Source organism: Ochotona princeps, chromosome 31 (assembly GCF_030435755.1).
Source record: "Ochotona princeps isolate mOchPri1 chromosome 31, mOchPri1.hap1, whole genome shotgun sequence".
NCBI lineage: Eukaryota > Metazoa > Chordata > Mammalia > Lagomorpha > Ochotonidae > Ochotona > Ochotona princeps.
Window position 1 is genome coordinate 11,648,158 of NC_080862.1, and position 17,005 is coordinate 11,665,162.

The following is a 17,005-nucleotide window of genomic DNA, read 5'->3' on the forward strand; positions in this document are numbered from 1 at the left end:
GACGGTCTGAGTTAACCGCACATGTGGCTGATGCCACACCCTGAACCCTGGACCACTGGGCTCAGCAGAAGGCTCCGTGGCCATGCAGGCACATGGAATGCCTGCTCTGCCATGTCAGGAAGCAAAGAGATTCCTGCAAGAAATGATGGAGATGAGCCCATGGCTGTGTGTGTGTGTGCAAATTGCATATCACATACACACTACGGCCCTGTTCCTGCCTTGGGTAATAATACATGGTCAGGCCCTAAGAGAGCAAGACAATATTCTCAAACTACAACCATGTACTCCTCAGACGCTTTCTTCCCTGCCCAGGTTGACCGCTGCCTTCGGGAAGATGGGGGCGTACGACGACACTGGCAACACAAGTCACCTGCTTGACTCCCAGCAATGGGCACCGGACAGGCAGGCATTCCCTCTGCTCCGTATACTATCGGCAATCAGGAGCTGAGACTTACGGACGGGCATCCCTGGAACGGCAGGGGGAGCCACAGCGCACGGAACAATGACTGCATGCTGAACACTAAAGGCATGAAGGCAGACTGGCGTGCTGGTATAGTGTGTTAAGCTGCCACTTGCGATGCCTGCATCTCATATGGGAATTAATTGTAGTCTTGGCTGTTCTCCTTTCCATTCAGCACCTGGAGGGCAGAGGAGGGTGACCCGAGTGCTTGGGAGACCCGGATGAAGCTCTTGGCTCAGCCTAGCTCAGTCCTGTTACATCCACTTGGGGTATGAACCAAGTAGAAGATTCTCTCTCTCTCCCTCTCTGTGCGATTCTGCCTTCAAATAAAGATAAATAGTAAAAACAAAAAAACCAAAACAAAACAAAAGCCGTGTCTGCTCTTTGTACTAACGTTCTCCAACCGACAAGAGGATCCTTGGGATGTTAACAAGGAAGCCTGTCCCGGGCTCCTAGATTGCGTCAGTTGGAGGTAGGAGGCTGTAAGGTCATTAGAAGGACCACTCTTGTGATCAGACAGTTGAAACTGGGCGCCAGCCTGACCTCTGGAGAGAACAGAATGGGTGCACATTGAGGTCAGTCACTTGTCCAGTGACTCAGTAACCTCGCCCACATAAGGGGATCCCAGTGTCCACTAAATGTCTGAGCTCAGCAGCCAGCCCGGCTGGGGAGTGCAGTGATGTTCTAAGGGGGCCAAAGTGCCCTGAATCCATGAGGAGTCAGCCAAGGACTCCCTGGGCTGCACCCAGACACGGCTGACCCCATGCTCCTCCCAAGCTGGCAGGTGCCCTTGGCTTATACACTTCCTCGTAGAACTATTCTGACAACTGGCACCTATCAAGATTCTGGGTCGCATTCTCAAATGAGTAAATGGCCGAACCCCGAAGGGGTCATGGCCAATTCAAAGTATAGGTGTGGGTCCAGGGATCTGTAAGGGGTGGTTGGGGCTTGGGATCGTGGCAATCTAGCTGGGGCATTCTGCCGTTGACCTGTGAGGTCAGCGCCAGAATGTGCACCTGTGGTTGAGATGGAATGCTGCCCTCTCTCAGAGTGATGCCTCTCACCCGTTGCCTTCCAGAGTCTGCATCGGCAGGAGGATGGAGCCAGGAGCCAGGAGCTAAGCAAACCCAGGCACTCCCAGATGGAGACTGCATGTCTTCACTGCTAAGTGAAAGACCCCACTGCTTCTGTTGAAAAACCTCCAGGACACGCCCAACCGTCTGATGTTAGAAATTCCAAGCTTGACTACCCCCTGGTGGTGACTTACGAGAGTGCTGGAGAAGAGGCCAGTTCCCCTGACCCTGCTACATTTTCTGCAGCAAAATCCCAAGAAAGCAGCTGGAAGTGCACAGGCTGCTACTCTGGAGACCAAGAGCAGAGGCCAGAGGCCTGAATGAGACTAAATGCAGGACGGCTTCTGATTGTCAAGCCTGGCCAGGGCCCCCAGGCCTCAACAGCACACATCATTTGAGTTGCTAAGAGTGTGTGTGGCAGGACCAAGAGCAAGAGGCTAGGACTGTGTGTGGGCATCTTGAGAGAGGGACAGTAGGATCAGGTCCCACCCTGGGACCAGCGGAAACCCACAGGGCGGCCGAAGAAATGGGACAGCCAGTCTGAAATGCCAGCTTTGATCTTTATACAGATGGGACAACGGAGGGGCTGGGAGGAAAGAGGGACAGCCCACAGGTAAGGGGGTGTGGAGCTGACTCCCCCAAAACACCAAGGTAGCTTCAGACTGGCCTAAAACAATGACAATGAAGTTGCCTTAATAGAAATAGTGATGTCAGAACTGAACCCGGTGTAAAGCTGTTCAAGGGGTCGGCTTTACAACCCTTCGGAAAGATGTGTTGGAGGGGTCAGCGAAATGGCACAGCTGGATAATCCGCCCACTGCAAGTGCCGAGATCCCACATGGGCACTGGTCCATGTCCCAGTTGTTTTACTTCCCATCCAGCTTTCTGCTTTAAGGCCTGGGAAAGCAGTGGAGGATGGTCCAAGTCCTTGGGACCTGCACCCACGTGGGAGACCTGGAAGCAGCTCTTGGCTCCCAGCTGTGAACTAGCTCAACTCTGGCCGCTGAGGCCATTTGGTGAGTGAGCCAGGGGATGGAAGATGTTCTCTCTCTTTCTCTTCCTCTCTCAGTAAAAAAATCTGCTTTTTAAAGAAAAATAAATTGAAAAGTCTGAAATGGAAAGATGAGTGCATTTTGGACTGAAAAATGTTGAAAGATGGAGATCCAGCCCACCCAAGGGGTCAGGAAATCAGGAAGGCTGGCAACCACCAAGAATGCCAGGCAGTGCATCTGAGCTGGGCTGGAAGGGTGAGTGCCTTTCTGAGAGGACTACGCCACATTCCTTGAGTGTTGACCTGCAAAGGCATCCTGGAGGGGGTGGGCCCTGGAGGATCATGGGAGTCCACCCCAGGTGGAGCGCTGGATCCACCCCCTAGGAAAGAAAGGCAGGCCAGTGGGGAATAGCCATAGGGCAATAGGATGATACTCATAGGGAGGATGATCAGATAATCAGGATTGGCCACGACCTGGACAAAAAGATAGCGTGTGCTTTCTTTTAGCGGTTGAGTCTGTGGAGGATGCGGGTCAAACACAGGGTGGGGAGGGCTCCATCTGTCTTGCCTTCCAATTCCAGGATTCCCTGGATTGTGGTTGCCCCTGCTGAGCAAGACACTTGCGTAGGACATGGCCAGGAAAAGGAGGATGAGTTTAGTCCTGGTACAGCATTGCTTATGTGGCAGTGTTGACCACACTCCTTCTGCAATGTGTGCTGGCCAGGTTCACTCAATGTGCTTGGTCTTCCAGAAGCTAGGAGAGGTCAATGCCTTTACCTCTAAGGTCTGTGTGAACTCCTCAAAAGACACCTGTTTCCAAGGATGTCCAGTAGGCTGGCAGAAAGCAGGGATCATGGCTAGTGAGCAAAGAAACCAGTGGTGAGAGCTTCTATTGGGAAAGCCTCAGCCAGCGGCTGCTCTGTGTTACATCCCAGTGGAGAGCTGGTTGCCAAGTTGTACATCCCAGTTGAGAGTTGGTTGCCAAGTTCAACACCAAAGATGGTCATGGCATCTTCATAAAAGATGAGACTAAAGAAAGACTCACTGCCGTGAAGCTATCCTGGCCCACAGTATTATTTTTCTTGGAGGACTACATGTGTTTCAAGATGCATGAGGGTTAAAAAATCACAAAGATCACATTTCTACACCATAGCTCCATAAAACGGAGTGGTTTTCGATGTTCAGAATTTTCAGATGTGCATGTTATAGATAAAATGAAGCATTCCAGACACAAGAAGAGCTGCGACCCTGTCCCAACACTCTTGGGCAGCGAGCAATTTCCCCCTTTCCACTTCTAACGCTATACTTTCAGTTGGACCACTCTCCAAGGGGCGCTTCCCACATGGGAGGCAGTTTGGCTCATCATCAGAGACATAAACTGAATGAAAGCGAATAGCATCATTTGTCTTCAGCTTGAAAACTTCCCAGGGTACCTAATGTAGGGGGCTGGCACTGTAGTCTACCAGGTTAGCTGGGCTCCTGGCCCAGTCTTGGCCATCGTGGTTACCAAGCAAGATCCAACCCCCACTCATCTCTATGTAACTCTACCTTTTAATTGAATAAAATAAACCTTTGGAAAAAAGATGAATGACTTTATATTTGTTAAGAATAATTCTCAATAACTATACCAAAAAGGAAAAAAACGTGAACTCAGATCCATTCTTGTCTAACAAACATGATTCGGAGATTATAGGTATCCAAAAAACTGACTTGAAAATATCAGCCTCGATGAGGACTGTCTTGTCTCAGGTTGTTAACTGACTGCTTAAAGACAAAGATAACAGAATTTTCCCAGGCTCATACAGGAACACAAAATAAAAAATTAAAAAAAAAAACCTTCATATTATAGGATGAATCTGCATTATACAACAACCTCAGTAGTGTGGCAGATGAAGATTTTTACGACGGCACTCGCAGAATGTGTGACTACACTCTCTCGGAAGGTTGGTTTCACACGCATTCTCCAACCATCATTGGCAGCGATGCTCTGTCCATCTCTCTTGCTTCATAATCCCCCAGGCTACAAAACATCACATCCCTCTCCTGGCACCACGCAGCCTGAGTAGTGCACCATACCACAACCTGGCTTTGATGTCCAATCTCAGAAATCCATCCAAATGCCTTTCTGGCCAGCTACCTCCTTACAACCCGAGTCTTAAAAATCCGCGTTGTAAAAACACCTGGGAGATGCCTCGTCTGTTGATGACGTGAGCAGCTCCCTGGAGTGGCTTCTGCCACTCCTGGTTTGAGTCTGATGTCACTTTTTATTTTCCATACACTTGCAGGGATGCCTCACCCAGCCTGCTCCCGGTCATGCAGAGCCAGACCTCCAACTGACAAGTTCACACTAGCCTTGCCATTCGCACACCATGACTACCACAAGCAGGCTGGTCCACTGCTGTGCTCCCTGGGGGAGGATGTTACAGTCTTGATCCCCAGTCCAAGCAAGAAGTCACCATTTCACCTGACAGCCATAAGACAGTAAAACTTTGCAAAGCATTTCCAGCAATCAGGGACCCAGGTCCCAGGCTCCATTATGTTTACAAAGGACAGAAAGACCAAACAACGTCCAACACACCATTGCCCCAGCGAACACAGGGTCTCTTAATTCTACGCAACCGTGTGTCTCAACCAGTTCCACAACATGGTGGGCCTCAATTTCTCTTGTCCAAAACACAGAGCGCCAGGGCACCTTCCAGACCGACACGAGCCATGGGTGTGTCAACTAACAATGTGGTTAGGACCTGCTGCGCCCGGCTCAATCACGCAACCGATCTGACGCATCATCGGCGTGACTTTCCCTTCCAGCGTTCAAGAACACCTTTCCCTTTCACCGGACCATTCCAGCTCCAGGTGCACCGACGCCACCAAGCCAACAGACAAACATTCCTCCTCGGAACGCATCAAAGTGCCACACCTACCCTGAGCCACTGCTTCTCCGTGAGGGCATCACTGTAGTCCACGTCGCGGCGCTGGCGGGAGCCCCTGCCGAATATCTTCTCCTCTTCCTCTTCACACGTGAGCCTTTCCACTTCAGCATCGTCCTTTATAATCCAGGAGGGCAGCTCGTCTTCCTCCATCAAGCGGGGTTTGCGTTTCGGGTTCCGAGCGTCTTCCCTCCGCCGGTCCATGTCCATCCGCTGGAGAGAGCAAAGGGCAGAGGGGTCACCCAAGGGCTGGGGACCCTGGCCACTTTCTAGCAGATATACAAGCCTCTTCCGAAAGTTCACAGGAAATACAGATTGTGGAAAAGAAAAACTACGCACGTAACTCAATTTTGCTTTTGGCCACCCAAAGAAGCCTATCTTAATTCAGTCTCTCTCACCCCTACTGGACCTGCACTGGTTCATCCCTAAAGCTCGGTGTCTGAGGTTGCATCCTATGGAGTCAAATCCCTTCCCTTCCTCAGTGCCCATCCTAGGAAAGGTGTGTGTGTACCCAATGAAATACTCTTTCAGAAATCCTGTGCATGGTCGCTGTGGGTATGAGGAACACTTCTTAAGTAATGGCTCAGTTGGCTAATCCTTCCCCTTCAAGTGCCCAGATGCCATTTGGGCACTGGTTCATGTCCTAGCTGTTTTACTTCCCATCCAGCTCTCTGCTTGTGGCCTGGGAAAGCAGCAGAGGATGACCCAAAGCCTTGGCATCCTGCTCCCACTTGGGAGACCTGGAAGAAGCTCCTGGCTCCTATCTTCCAAATTGGTTCAGCTCCGGCTGTTGTGGCCACTTGGGGACTATGCCAGCAGATGGAAGATGTTTTTATCTGTTTCTCTTTCTCTCTGTAAATCTGCCTTTCCAAGAAAAATAAGTAAATCTTTTTTTAAAAAAAAAGTTCAATGTGGAGCTGCATTTAGTAACTAATACCTCATGGGTGTATGGTCTGTTGTCTTCCTGGAATAAATGTTACATGTAGAGTATATAAAATAGGAAGCTCAATGAAACATTTTCTTTTAGGGGTTAGCATTGTGGCATGGTTGGTTATGCTATGGTCCTGACACCCATATGGGTGCCAAGTGACATTGTGGCTGCTTCACTTCTGATCCATCTCCCTGCTAATGGCCTGGGACAAAAACAGTGGCTGATGATCCAAGAGTCTGGGCCCCTTCCATCCACATGGGAGACCCAGACGAAGCTAGCTGGGGCCATCTGGACAGCAAACCAATGGCTGAAATCTGAATCAATATTTCTTTCCAATTCCACGTTCCAAAATAAATGAATAAATAAATACATTTCTTTTTAAAAATAACATTTCTTTTTTTATTAATACAAATTTAATTATGTTTCAGATTATTTTATTAATAACCTGAAAAAGGCAAAAACAGCAACAATCCAAGAGACCACTACAGGACATATGCCCAGCATTGGACACACAAGACCAAACGAACCCTGCTGGGGTAGGTAGTCGCTACAAACTCAGCAATCTCTCGGACAGGCTACAAAGGAGGCTAGGAAACCGACCCCAGATTTCTGTCTCTCTTCGTTACAAATCTAGAAACAACCACACTGCTAGCTAGGGGCATCGTTTCCACAAACAGACCATGGCTCACTCGACCATTTTCTTTTTGGCTCCTTCTCCAGTTCTGAAACAGGGATTCCGTGTGGTTTTTCAAGCTACAATGAGTCAGGGGTGAATGAAAGATTGGCTACGGGCCCGGCACAGTAGCCTAGCGGTTAAAGTCCTCATTTCGAATGTGTCAGGATCCCATGTGAGTGCCGGTTCTAATCCCAGTGCACACACGGAGGATGTTTTATTTTTTAGCAGAATGTTGGGGTGAGGATTGAAATGGGGATGTGGCTTCCTGGGCAACCCAGAAACACAAGAGCACTTCAAACTGTCCATGGAAAATGGAATTGCAGGAGAAATATCTTTTGGGTTAAAATTTTTAAAAAATGCTGAAATGCATGCAAATGAAGAATGTTTAAAAAATTCTTGAGCTGACACCATGGTACAAAAGGCTAAGGCTCCACCTGTTGTGCTGGCATCCCATATGGGCACCTGTTCTAATCCCGGCAGCTCCACTTCCCATCCAGCTCCCTGCTTGTGGCCTGGGAAAGCAGTGGAGGACGGCCCAAAGCCTTGGGACCCTGCACCCGTGTGGGAGACCTGGAAAGAAACTCCTGGTTTCAGATTGGCTCAGCTCTGGTCATTGCGGTCATTTAGGAGTGAACCAGCAGATGGACACTCTCTCGCTCTCATCTCTCTCTCTTTCTATTTCCCTCTCTCCCTCTCTCTCTAACTCTGAAAAATCAGTATGAAAAAACCATGCATGGGTTCCAATTTTTTTTTTTTTGCAACAAAATAAGCTAATCTTTTAATTTCACTTTTCCACTGAAAGTCGTGAGGCACTCGCGCAGTTGTTAGGTAGTTACTAAGGGACAACACTGATTGCTAATGTTCTTTACTGAGATGACAAGATACTGCCACTTCACTATGGGGAATACTACTGCTACTCCGTCACCTGTTAACAAAACCCTTTTAAGATGACATCACACTAAGCCTCAGCCTACTGCTGTGAGAAGATGACATTTCTGATATCCACGCAAGTTATGAACTTTGGGTTCTTTTAGGAAAAAGGAGAAGCAGTTTGGACTGCCTTCTTCCCCAGGGATTCTCACCTGCAGAATCCCCATGGAAAACCTGCAGTCCACGTTTGAAAGTCTGAATGGTTCCTATGCAGTTTGCCTCCAGACCTGATTGCCAACATTGTACTCTGCAAATGCAATTCCCGAAAACCTATGCTTTGCAGAGAATACAGCATCTCAAAGCGGCATGTCTGTGTGCCAGCACAATGCTTCAGGTGCCCCTGGAGCTGTCACGGGTATCTTGTAGAGGCTACATTCATAGGTAATCAGTCCGGAAGAGAACTCTTTTTGGAGGAGGAGAAAAACGTGACAGGTGTTGAAAACGAAGGTTTGCTTTTCAAAGAGACTACTTATCCTTTGCTTGGAATTTGGGGGCGGGAAATGGAGCAACCAATCAGCATTGATTTTATAGAGCGCCAGTTTTTCGAACGATAACTGATCAGACACGTAAACATCTGAAACCCAGTGATGTGTCCCAGTGCCCACTCCTCCTTTCCTGCATTGACATTTTTAATCAGAGCGGCTGGCTGAGATTCTTTGTGTTTGATTTCCTGCCCCCTGGTGGAGCTGCCAAAGAAGAGGGAATTGGCCAAAGACGGTGGGATTAGGAAGAACTTGTGGCCAGGGAAACCCAGGGCCACTTTGCCTTGGTGTTTCCCCATTACCTACACATGCACGAGCTCCTCAAACTGAGAGAGGAGATCTATTTCCAGGGCTGGTCCCGGCAACTTGTAACAGAATAACCTAGAAACATGGTGAACTCGAGGACTTCAGAAACCTGTTTCTTGAATGCAATATGCTGAATGCACCATGAAACCTTCTTGTCAGGTCTCTCCCAAATAGGTGGGCTTGGCAGGGAGAGTGGGCTTGCCTGGGGAAGGGGGCTAAGCAGTGTAACTCAGAGGTTGGGAGATCAAGAGTTGTTCTTATGGCTGACTGGAGAGAAGACATAAAAAGTCTTTTTACTGTGTTCCATGCTGCGTGCATCATGAAATCAGAACACGACAAAACAGAAACCCATGTAAGCTTGCTGCAGCTGGAGAGCCAGTCTCAGAGTCCTGTCGGGGGTAGACTGGCACTGCAAACCCTGTGGATCACATTTGGCCCTGGGGTCTGTTTTGTTTGGCTGGATGCATCACGCCATCGTAATAGTAATAATAGTAAAACCCTGAACTCAGTTGCCAACATTCAGGAATTCAGAAAAAAATACATATTTCAGAAAAAAACCCAGAACCTCTTGAGATTCCTTCATTTCTGGGAATGAGAGCCTTGTATTTCCACCTCAGAGCTCCAGCCTCCTTAGACAGAACTCTGGCACACCCCTGGTCTTGCGCTGTGCTAACCCAGACATGCTGCTGCTGCTAGATTTCAGATTCTAGAGCCTCCAATCTAGCCCAACTGGGGTTCACGTTTACTCAGACCCTCCACCTGCAGGCTACACAAATATCTTTCATGGCCACAGCAGGTGTCAGAAGGAACCTCTGTGCCTTACACATCCTGATCCCTCTTGCCATCTTCACACAGTCTGAGCAGCACCATCCGCACACTGAATAATGAGCAGTTACTATGTGCCAGGGGATGCAAAGGCAAACCAAATCATGACAGCAGTTGCCTGAAGCACACACAACATCCCCAAGGGTCTACCCACAGTCAGCACATCTCTCTGGTCCAAGGGCTTAATCCCCGGAACCACCGGCTTGCAGCAAGCCTCATACATAAAGTCAACCTCAGTGAAATTACAGATGCTAAGGATTACTCAGCACTGAGATGAAAAGAAAGAACGCTGAATCTTCAAATGCCAAGGCTCCTTAACACCCAGTTTGGACCAGGGAAATCCAACTGGCTCTGCTTTTTTTAAGCGAAGCCTGCTAATGCACCTGCAGACTCCCGCAGCTATGGAAGAGACACAACCGCGTTACGTTCATTGCCGTTCACCGGCCCTGCAAGGAAGAACACTGGTTCCGCTCCAGCGAGAACACTCAGGGGCATCTGTACACAGAAACACTTAAGGGAGCCTGGCAGGTTTCCTGACTGAGCTGGCTGGGGATGAGAAGCAGGGAGGGGGCCGTCGATGGAAAACTTGACCACATGGCCTTGTCCAGAAGGCACAGCTGGCGTCTCAGCTCCGGCCAACGGTTTCCACACAGAGATGTGGGCCTGGCTAATTGCCCCCATCTTGTTTCTCCCAAGCAGCCAGAAATCAGGATGCTTTTCTGCATTGGCAAGGGATATAAACAGGCTGGAAAAAAAAAAAAAACCGTTGCGTGGGCCAAACAAAATAGGCTGCAGGCTAACTCTAGCCGTTCCACAGCCTCCGAGCTGAGAAAAAGGCATGGGCTTTAGCAACGGAGCTCTGCCAGGGGACATGCAGGCTCCGGGCACCTCGGTTCACACGCACAGGAGGGGGGACAAACGCGGCTCTGGCTTGCAGGAGTCTCTGCCACATTACCATAAAAAGGTCGAATTCCTCCTCTCGCCGGGCGATCATCTGGTTCAGAGTCTCATCGTCTGGCACTTCATCTTCCTCCTGAAAACGCAGAACAAACCAACAGGCTTTAGTCATGAGGCTGGACCACTGGGACCAGGTACAAACAAGTAGGATGAACCTGACCTCTACACCAGGACCAGAAGCGGGCTGGCGGGGGGGGGGGGGAAGGGGATTCCCATATTGCAAGCCAGAAGGAAAAGGTCAAGGGGTAACTCACCCCCAGCTCTCGCCCCCTAAGGATGGCAAGCTCTTCAGAGCATGCTCCTGGAGCCAAACCCATCTTCGAAGGAAGTGCGCTATGTCCCTACACCACCTGTGTTTCTGTTCATCTACAGCGAGTTCTTTAGTGTCTCCCTGCCTTGACAACCTCCTTGACGAATGAGTGTGAGGTACACTTTATGGGGTGGGGGGCGCGTATTTCCCATGAGGAAAGTGACTTTCAGTTTATCCCGGGTATAAATGCTTATTTCCACAGGTTTAACAAAAAAGCTTGAGATACAAAACATGCTGTGCAGGCTCAAAGCAAGCACAAACACACACACACACACACACACACACACACTCTTTAGCTATGTTGAAGCAGTGGATCGCGGAGGGCAGGATTACTGTCCATAATTAGAACTTTGGGTAAGATAATCCAAAATGTATCAGCAATGTTAAAAAAAAAAAAAAAAGAACCACCTCAAAACTAAACTCCAGTAGAGTAATATATATGAAACAGAGAACGCAAACACAGGAAGGGCAACATTTTTCATTGATATGGTGTGACACAAATGCATATCATCTCTCTAACTCCTTGGGAGGAACCAACAGATCTCAAGTTTTCCAGAAATGTTGTCCTGTAAATTCTACGCTCGGGGGTTGCGGATAAGGTCGTCAAAGTTGTGTACCTACTACACAGCTAAGCTTTCACAAATAATTTTTTTTTTTTAGATGCTGAGCAGGGTCTTCCTAAACAGCCAATGGAGGGGCTTCAGTGCCCCCGTAAGGGACAGGGGAGAAACACAGGCCAGTCCCACCGCTCAGACTCTCTGAGCGAGGCAACGAGTTTTAACCAGAGTTGAATGCACCAGTGTTTAAATCAGACGCACATGTCAGTTCCCAAAATAATGTCTCAACGCACTGTAGGAACTTAGTAAGTGTGAGAAATGAATGCAATCCAATACAGTGAAGGAAAAAAAAAGGCACCAACCCTATGAGTCAAGAAAATAACTACTCCTAAAAAACCTTCTGTCCTAGCTCACCTCCAGCCTGATCAAAGTCAGTTGATTCCCATATCGCATTTCTTCTGACTTGGACGCAAACTTGATGGCTGTGGGCTCCTGCATTCCCCATCCCCGCCCCGAGGACGCAGATGCAACATCTGTCCACCCTCTCTCTAGCACTGCACAAGACTCTCTCAACACCTCCATGAGTACGATGGGGGGGAATTAGCAGTCCCCAGGCCTGAGCTGAAGATTCTCTTACAAATGGGGCAGGAATCCTGCCTGCCTACCTACAGTGGCCCAGCCTTCAGACAGCCCGATGCGCTGGGAAGCTGGCACCAAAACGGTTCTAGGTTCTCCGTGCCCTGGCATTTCCTGGGGCGTCAACCGCTGCCCGCATCTGCTTCATCGATGCAAGATTGCCCATGCTATTGATTCTTTTAAAATGTACCAGTGCGTGAGCACCCATCAAGATGTCCTGACAATATATCTTAAAAAGTATCAAGTACGTTTGTGCCACTTGATATCAATGTTATTAAGAAATGTTATTTGAAAGCCGGGGTGACAGAGAGAAATGGATCATTCCACCCGTTGGGTCACTCCACAGATGATAGCAAAGGCTGGGGCTGGGCCGGTGAGAAGTTGGGAACACCTGAAGTCTACCCAGGTACCCTGTAGGGGCAGCAGGCCTTCAGGGACATCAGTAGGGAGCCGGATTGAAAGCAGAGCAGCTAAGGGCTGGCACCACGGCACAGCAAGCTAAGCCTCCGCCTGTGGTGCCAGTATCCCATATGGATGCTGGTTCAAGTCCCGGCTGCTCCACTTCCAATCCAGCTTCCTCCTTGTGGTCTGGGAAAGCAATAGAGGATGGGTCAGGTCCTTGCATCAACCTGGATGACCTGGAAGAAGCTCTGGGCTTCCTGGCTTTGCATTGGCTCAGCTATGCTGTTATGACCACTTAGGGGAACGAAACAGCAGATGGAAGATCTCCCTCTCTGTGTCTCCTCTTCTCTCTGTCACTTTTGACTTTCAAATAAAAATCAAATAAAGAACAAACAAACAAAAAAAAAGAATGCAGAGTGGCCAGGGCTGCACCCATATGGGATACGGGCACTACAACAAGTGGTAGCTTAACTGCTCTGCCACAACACCAACTCTGACACCAAAAATTTGAACATGAGCGTGGATGTGTGAGTGCACCTTGCGTTTAGATATTTTTTCATCATCTTCGTGACACGCTCTCCACCAACTCATCAGTTATGTAAGGCCAACAATTAGGAGGCATAAAAACAAAAACTCCCTTCCACTTGTGTGATTCCTTTAAATATCTAGCTCTGTTTCATCTGTAGATTCACTTTAGGGAAAACAAAATGCTTTGAAAAGATGTAGGCTTGTCATTTAGAGAAGGCTTTTAAAAACACGCCTCTTATGTAAGGCCAAATGGAATTATAGCAGGAATGTGCAATAAGAACAAATTCAGCACAGATAGGTAAGGGAAAAGGATGCTTCAATTCCTCAGTATGGGTACCCAAAACCAAATCTGTGCTCATCCAGCCAGTTTTCAGGGAAAAACTGGTACTAATTATTTTCTAGACTCGATAAATGCTTCTTAAATTTATTTCAATTCCCATTTTTTTTTTTGGAATGCGTATTTAGGATAAAAATTACCAAAAATTAGCAACCAAAAAGTATACACAGTAAAAACAAACCAAAGACTTCTTAAAGTTTTCCCTAAAGGAAGCTTGATGTATAATCTTAGCCAGGAAGGAGTGACTGGGTCACTTGCTTTGTTCAAGGTTTCACTTCCTTTTTTTCTTTTGCTCTCAGTCTTTGCTCCTAAAGCATTTTTTTTAAAGATTTATTTTATTTTTATTGGGTCATCAAACATACAGAGAGGAGGGGAGACAGAGAGGAAGATCTTCCATCTGCTGATTCACTCCCCAAGTGGCCACAATGTCTGGAGCTTAAGTCAAACTGAAGCCAGGAGCCAGGAGTCTCTTCCGGGTCTCCCACGCAAGTGCAGGGTGCCAAGGCTTTGGGCCGTCCTCAACTGCTTTCCCAGGCCACAAGCAGGGAGCTGGATGGGAAGTGGGGCTTCCGGAATTAGAACCGAAGCCCATATAGGATCCCGGAGTGCTCAAAGTGAGGTCTTTAGCCGCTAGGCTACCGCACTAGGACCTTGGTCCCAATGCTTTTGAGGGAAATTTGTAAGGAAAGGTGAAGGTCAGAAAACAGCTAGGAGGGACCTTTGGACGTTAGCATCATTCCACTGTTAGGTCTCCAAGTGGTTTCTCTGCAGCTCCACATCTGCTCTACAGGAGGCAGCATTTACAACACAACTAAGCAGGCAGGTGGCTTCCCCCAAGGAGGAGAGGCAGGCATGGGCAGGGTGGTTGGTGGTTGGATTTCCAACGCCATGGTTCCCTGAGATACCTCGTTCTCCTCTTCGTGCTCCAGGATGGCCTGCAGGAAGGCCCTGCGCTCGTGGCTGGAGGACTTCTGATCGAACATGCCCGCCTGAATAACCTTCTGGTCGACATTGAGCTTGTACTTGGCCGCCGCCAGGATCTTCTCTTCCACGCTGTTGACGGTACACAGTCGCAGCACCCGGACCTCGTTCTGCTGGCCAATGCGGTGGGCCCGGTCCTGTGCCTGCAGGTCCTGTGGGCGAGAACAAGCACTGTGAGGACCACCCAGGGGTCAGTGAGGACCACCCAGGGGTCAGGGGAGCCCTAAACACATCCTGATAGTAAGGTTAAGGCTGTGGATATGTTCTCCAAATCTATAGCTTCCTTCCTTTGAAAGAGTCAAGCTCATTCCTTGTTGAAGGAAACTTGGGTTCAAGTCAAATAAAATGTAACCTGCTTTTTTTTTAAAAAAAAAAAAAAGACTAATTTATTTGAAAGGCAGAAAGACACTGAGATCTCCTATCTGCTTATTCACTCTTCAGAGGGCTGCGACAGCCAGGCTTGGCCCAGGATAAAGTCAGCAGCCAGGGGCTTCATGCGGAGCTCCTATGTGGGTGCAGAGGCCCAAGCACCTACGCTATCTTTTGCTGCTTTCTCAGAGCCATTAGTGGGAGTGGAGCAGCCAGGACTTGCACTGGTGTCTGTATGGGATGCTGACACCGCAGGCGGTGGCTTAACTTGCTGTGCCACAGCACCCGCTCCCAATCCAGGTTTTGAAATACAGCCTCAAAATGTTCTTCTGGGTAAAGGGTTAGGGAAGGCAGGGGGGATCTGGCATTGTGGCATAGCAAGGCTAATCCATCACCTGTGATACTGGTATGGAATCCTGGTTGTTCAACTGCCATCCGGTTCCCAGTTAACGCTCCTGGGAAAGCAATGGAGGATGGCCCAATCGGGCCCCTCTATGCATGTGGAGACCTCAATGGAGTTTCTGGTTCCATATAGCCTGCCTGGCTGAGTCCTCTCTGTTGTGGCCATTTGGGGAGTGAACCAGTGAGTGAAAGCTAGAACAAACTCTCTAGCTTTCCTTGCAAATACATCTTTAGCTTAGAAGAATGTCAGAAAAACTGATGCTAAAGAAATAGTCACGAGCGAGACTGGCCAAAGGCTTGGAGTATGGGATGTGCCCTCTTTGGATTACTTGTTTACAACGGCTTTTTAAAAATCAGAGGAAAGCATTCAAAGAGAACAGGTTGCTTAGTATGGTGTCCTATACATGCAGGGCACAGCATACTCTCAGCATCGCCTTGTAGAAGATTGGAAAATCAGCAGCTAGACTAAAAAAAAGACAAGTTATAGATGAGAACGCGTGCTGTGGTCTTACATGCACAGGTTCATCTTCTCAAGAAAAATGCCAACAATATCCATTTCCTCATGGGGCAAGAGTAGCAGTGTCCCTTGGTTCTCTTCCTTGTGCTTACAGGGAGCTTAACGATGCTTCTAACTTTTTAAGCCTATTACTCTTACAAAAAGTCAACGTGTTCAAATAAAAGCCTCCATAAATCTACGAGGCAAAGCCATCTGATTTTATAGCCACACGATCACAACCTCTTGGTATGCTGCAGTAATGCAGTGGAGCCCAGGGAAATGGGTATCTGGCCAGGGCTAACGAGTCGCTGACATGGGCGCCCCGTGTAAGCCTGCAGATGACTGCCAAGGCCGGGGTCATCCCCTGGATCCTGCTTCTGCAGCACTGTAGCCTGCACACAGCTGATGATTGACAGCTGGGGCCACACCTTCTTGAGCACATGTTTCCTGATCACCTGGAAAAATCCCAGGATTTATTGCTGCTACAGGGACTTAAAAAAATAAAAAGACAATTAAATGGCTTGCGAGGCCTGAGTCTTTCCTAGAAGGTATCTGATTGTGTGAATGTAAAAGCTGCAGCCAGGAACACCAACTGGAGGCTATCCGAGTTAGAAATCTCCAGAGAGGAGAAAGTCAGGTGGAGAATTAAGACCCAAAGGGTGGGGGGGGGGAAGCCATAAATATCCCCCTGGAAGTGGATGGTACAATCATGTCTCTCAACCCATCAACATCAGCATCATCACTTCCTGGAATGAGGCTCAGCAGCGTGCTTCTCTCTTGGGTCCAATACTACCTATTCTAGGTTCTCTGAGCTGGGCCTAACACCCCAACAGCAAGGCTCACTTGAAGGCTGGCATCTCCTTCTTTCCTTTCATATCATATTTACGTCCTGAGATGTGGAAGCCAACTTTGCAGACATTATAAAAACAGGTGCTGGGACACATGGGTTGTAGTGTGCTGAGTCCTACCTAGGAGATATTTATAAAGCTACAAAACAGATCTCCACCACACCCACATGAAAGGAAAGAACCCAAACACCCAATGCAGGGGTCGGCAGGACTGGTCAAGCGAGGAGGCAGCAGACGAGGCTAATAGGCTAAGGGGATCTGATATTCTTGGATCCTTGGGTGCTTGGTGTAATTTCCGTACTCTGGTGGACAGCGTGTGGGCATTCAAGATGGTCCAGAGATCTTTGCCAAGTCTGCATCTCTAGGCTGTGGGACTCCATGGAATGTGAGTGTGGGAATCCCCGAGGCAAAAAGAAGGGGTTCAGAGAACATCACACTGAGGGGATTGAAGGCTGCAATTCTCGAATGTACTACTCAATGGTCCTTGTCTTCTTCAGCACCATGCAGGTGTGACTAGCAAGGAACCAGAAGACAAGAGGGCCTCTGAAGGAAGTCGGTGATTGAGCAACTCTTGTGTGATAG

At 48.6% G+C, this 17,005-nt stretch overlaps 1 protein-coding gene across 6 annotated transcripts in view; it reads right to left on the reverse strand.

The window, feature by feature from the left end:
* The window catches only part of SMARCA2 (SWI/SNF related, matrix associated, actin dependent regulator of chromatin, subfamily a, member 2), a 168,736-nt gene that overhangs the window by 58,015 nt on the left and 93,716 nt on the right, over window positions 1-17,005 (reverse strand). For 5 of the 6 annotated variants that reach the window (XM_058657292.1, XM_058657291.1, XM_058657294.1 and 2 more), the window contains exons 25-27: window positions 14,233-14,460; window positions 10,556-10,633; window positions 5,445-5,663 (exon numbers count right to left, since the gene is read on the reverse strand). In XM_058657292.1, the coding sequence (XP_058513275.1) occupies window positions 5,445-5,663; window positions 10,556-10,633; window positions 14,233-14,460 (525 nt within the window). Of the gene's footprint in view, window positions 1-3,234; window positions 3,381-5,444; window positions 5,664-10,555; window positions 10,634-14,232; window positions 14,461-17,005 lie in introns of those variants that run through there. The other variant, XM_058657298.1, reaches the window with a different exon arrangement.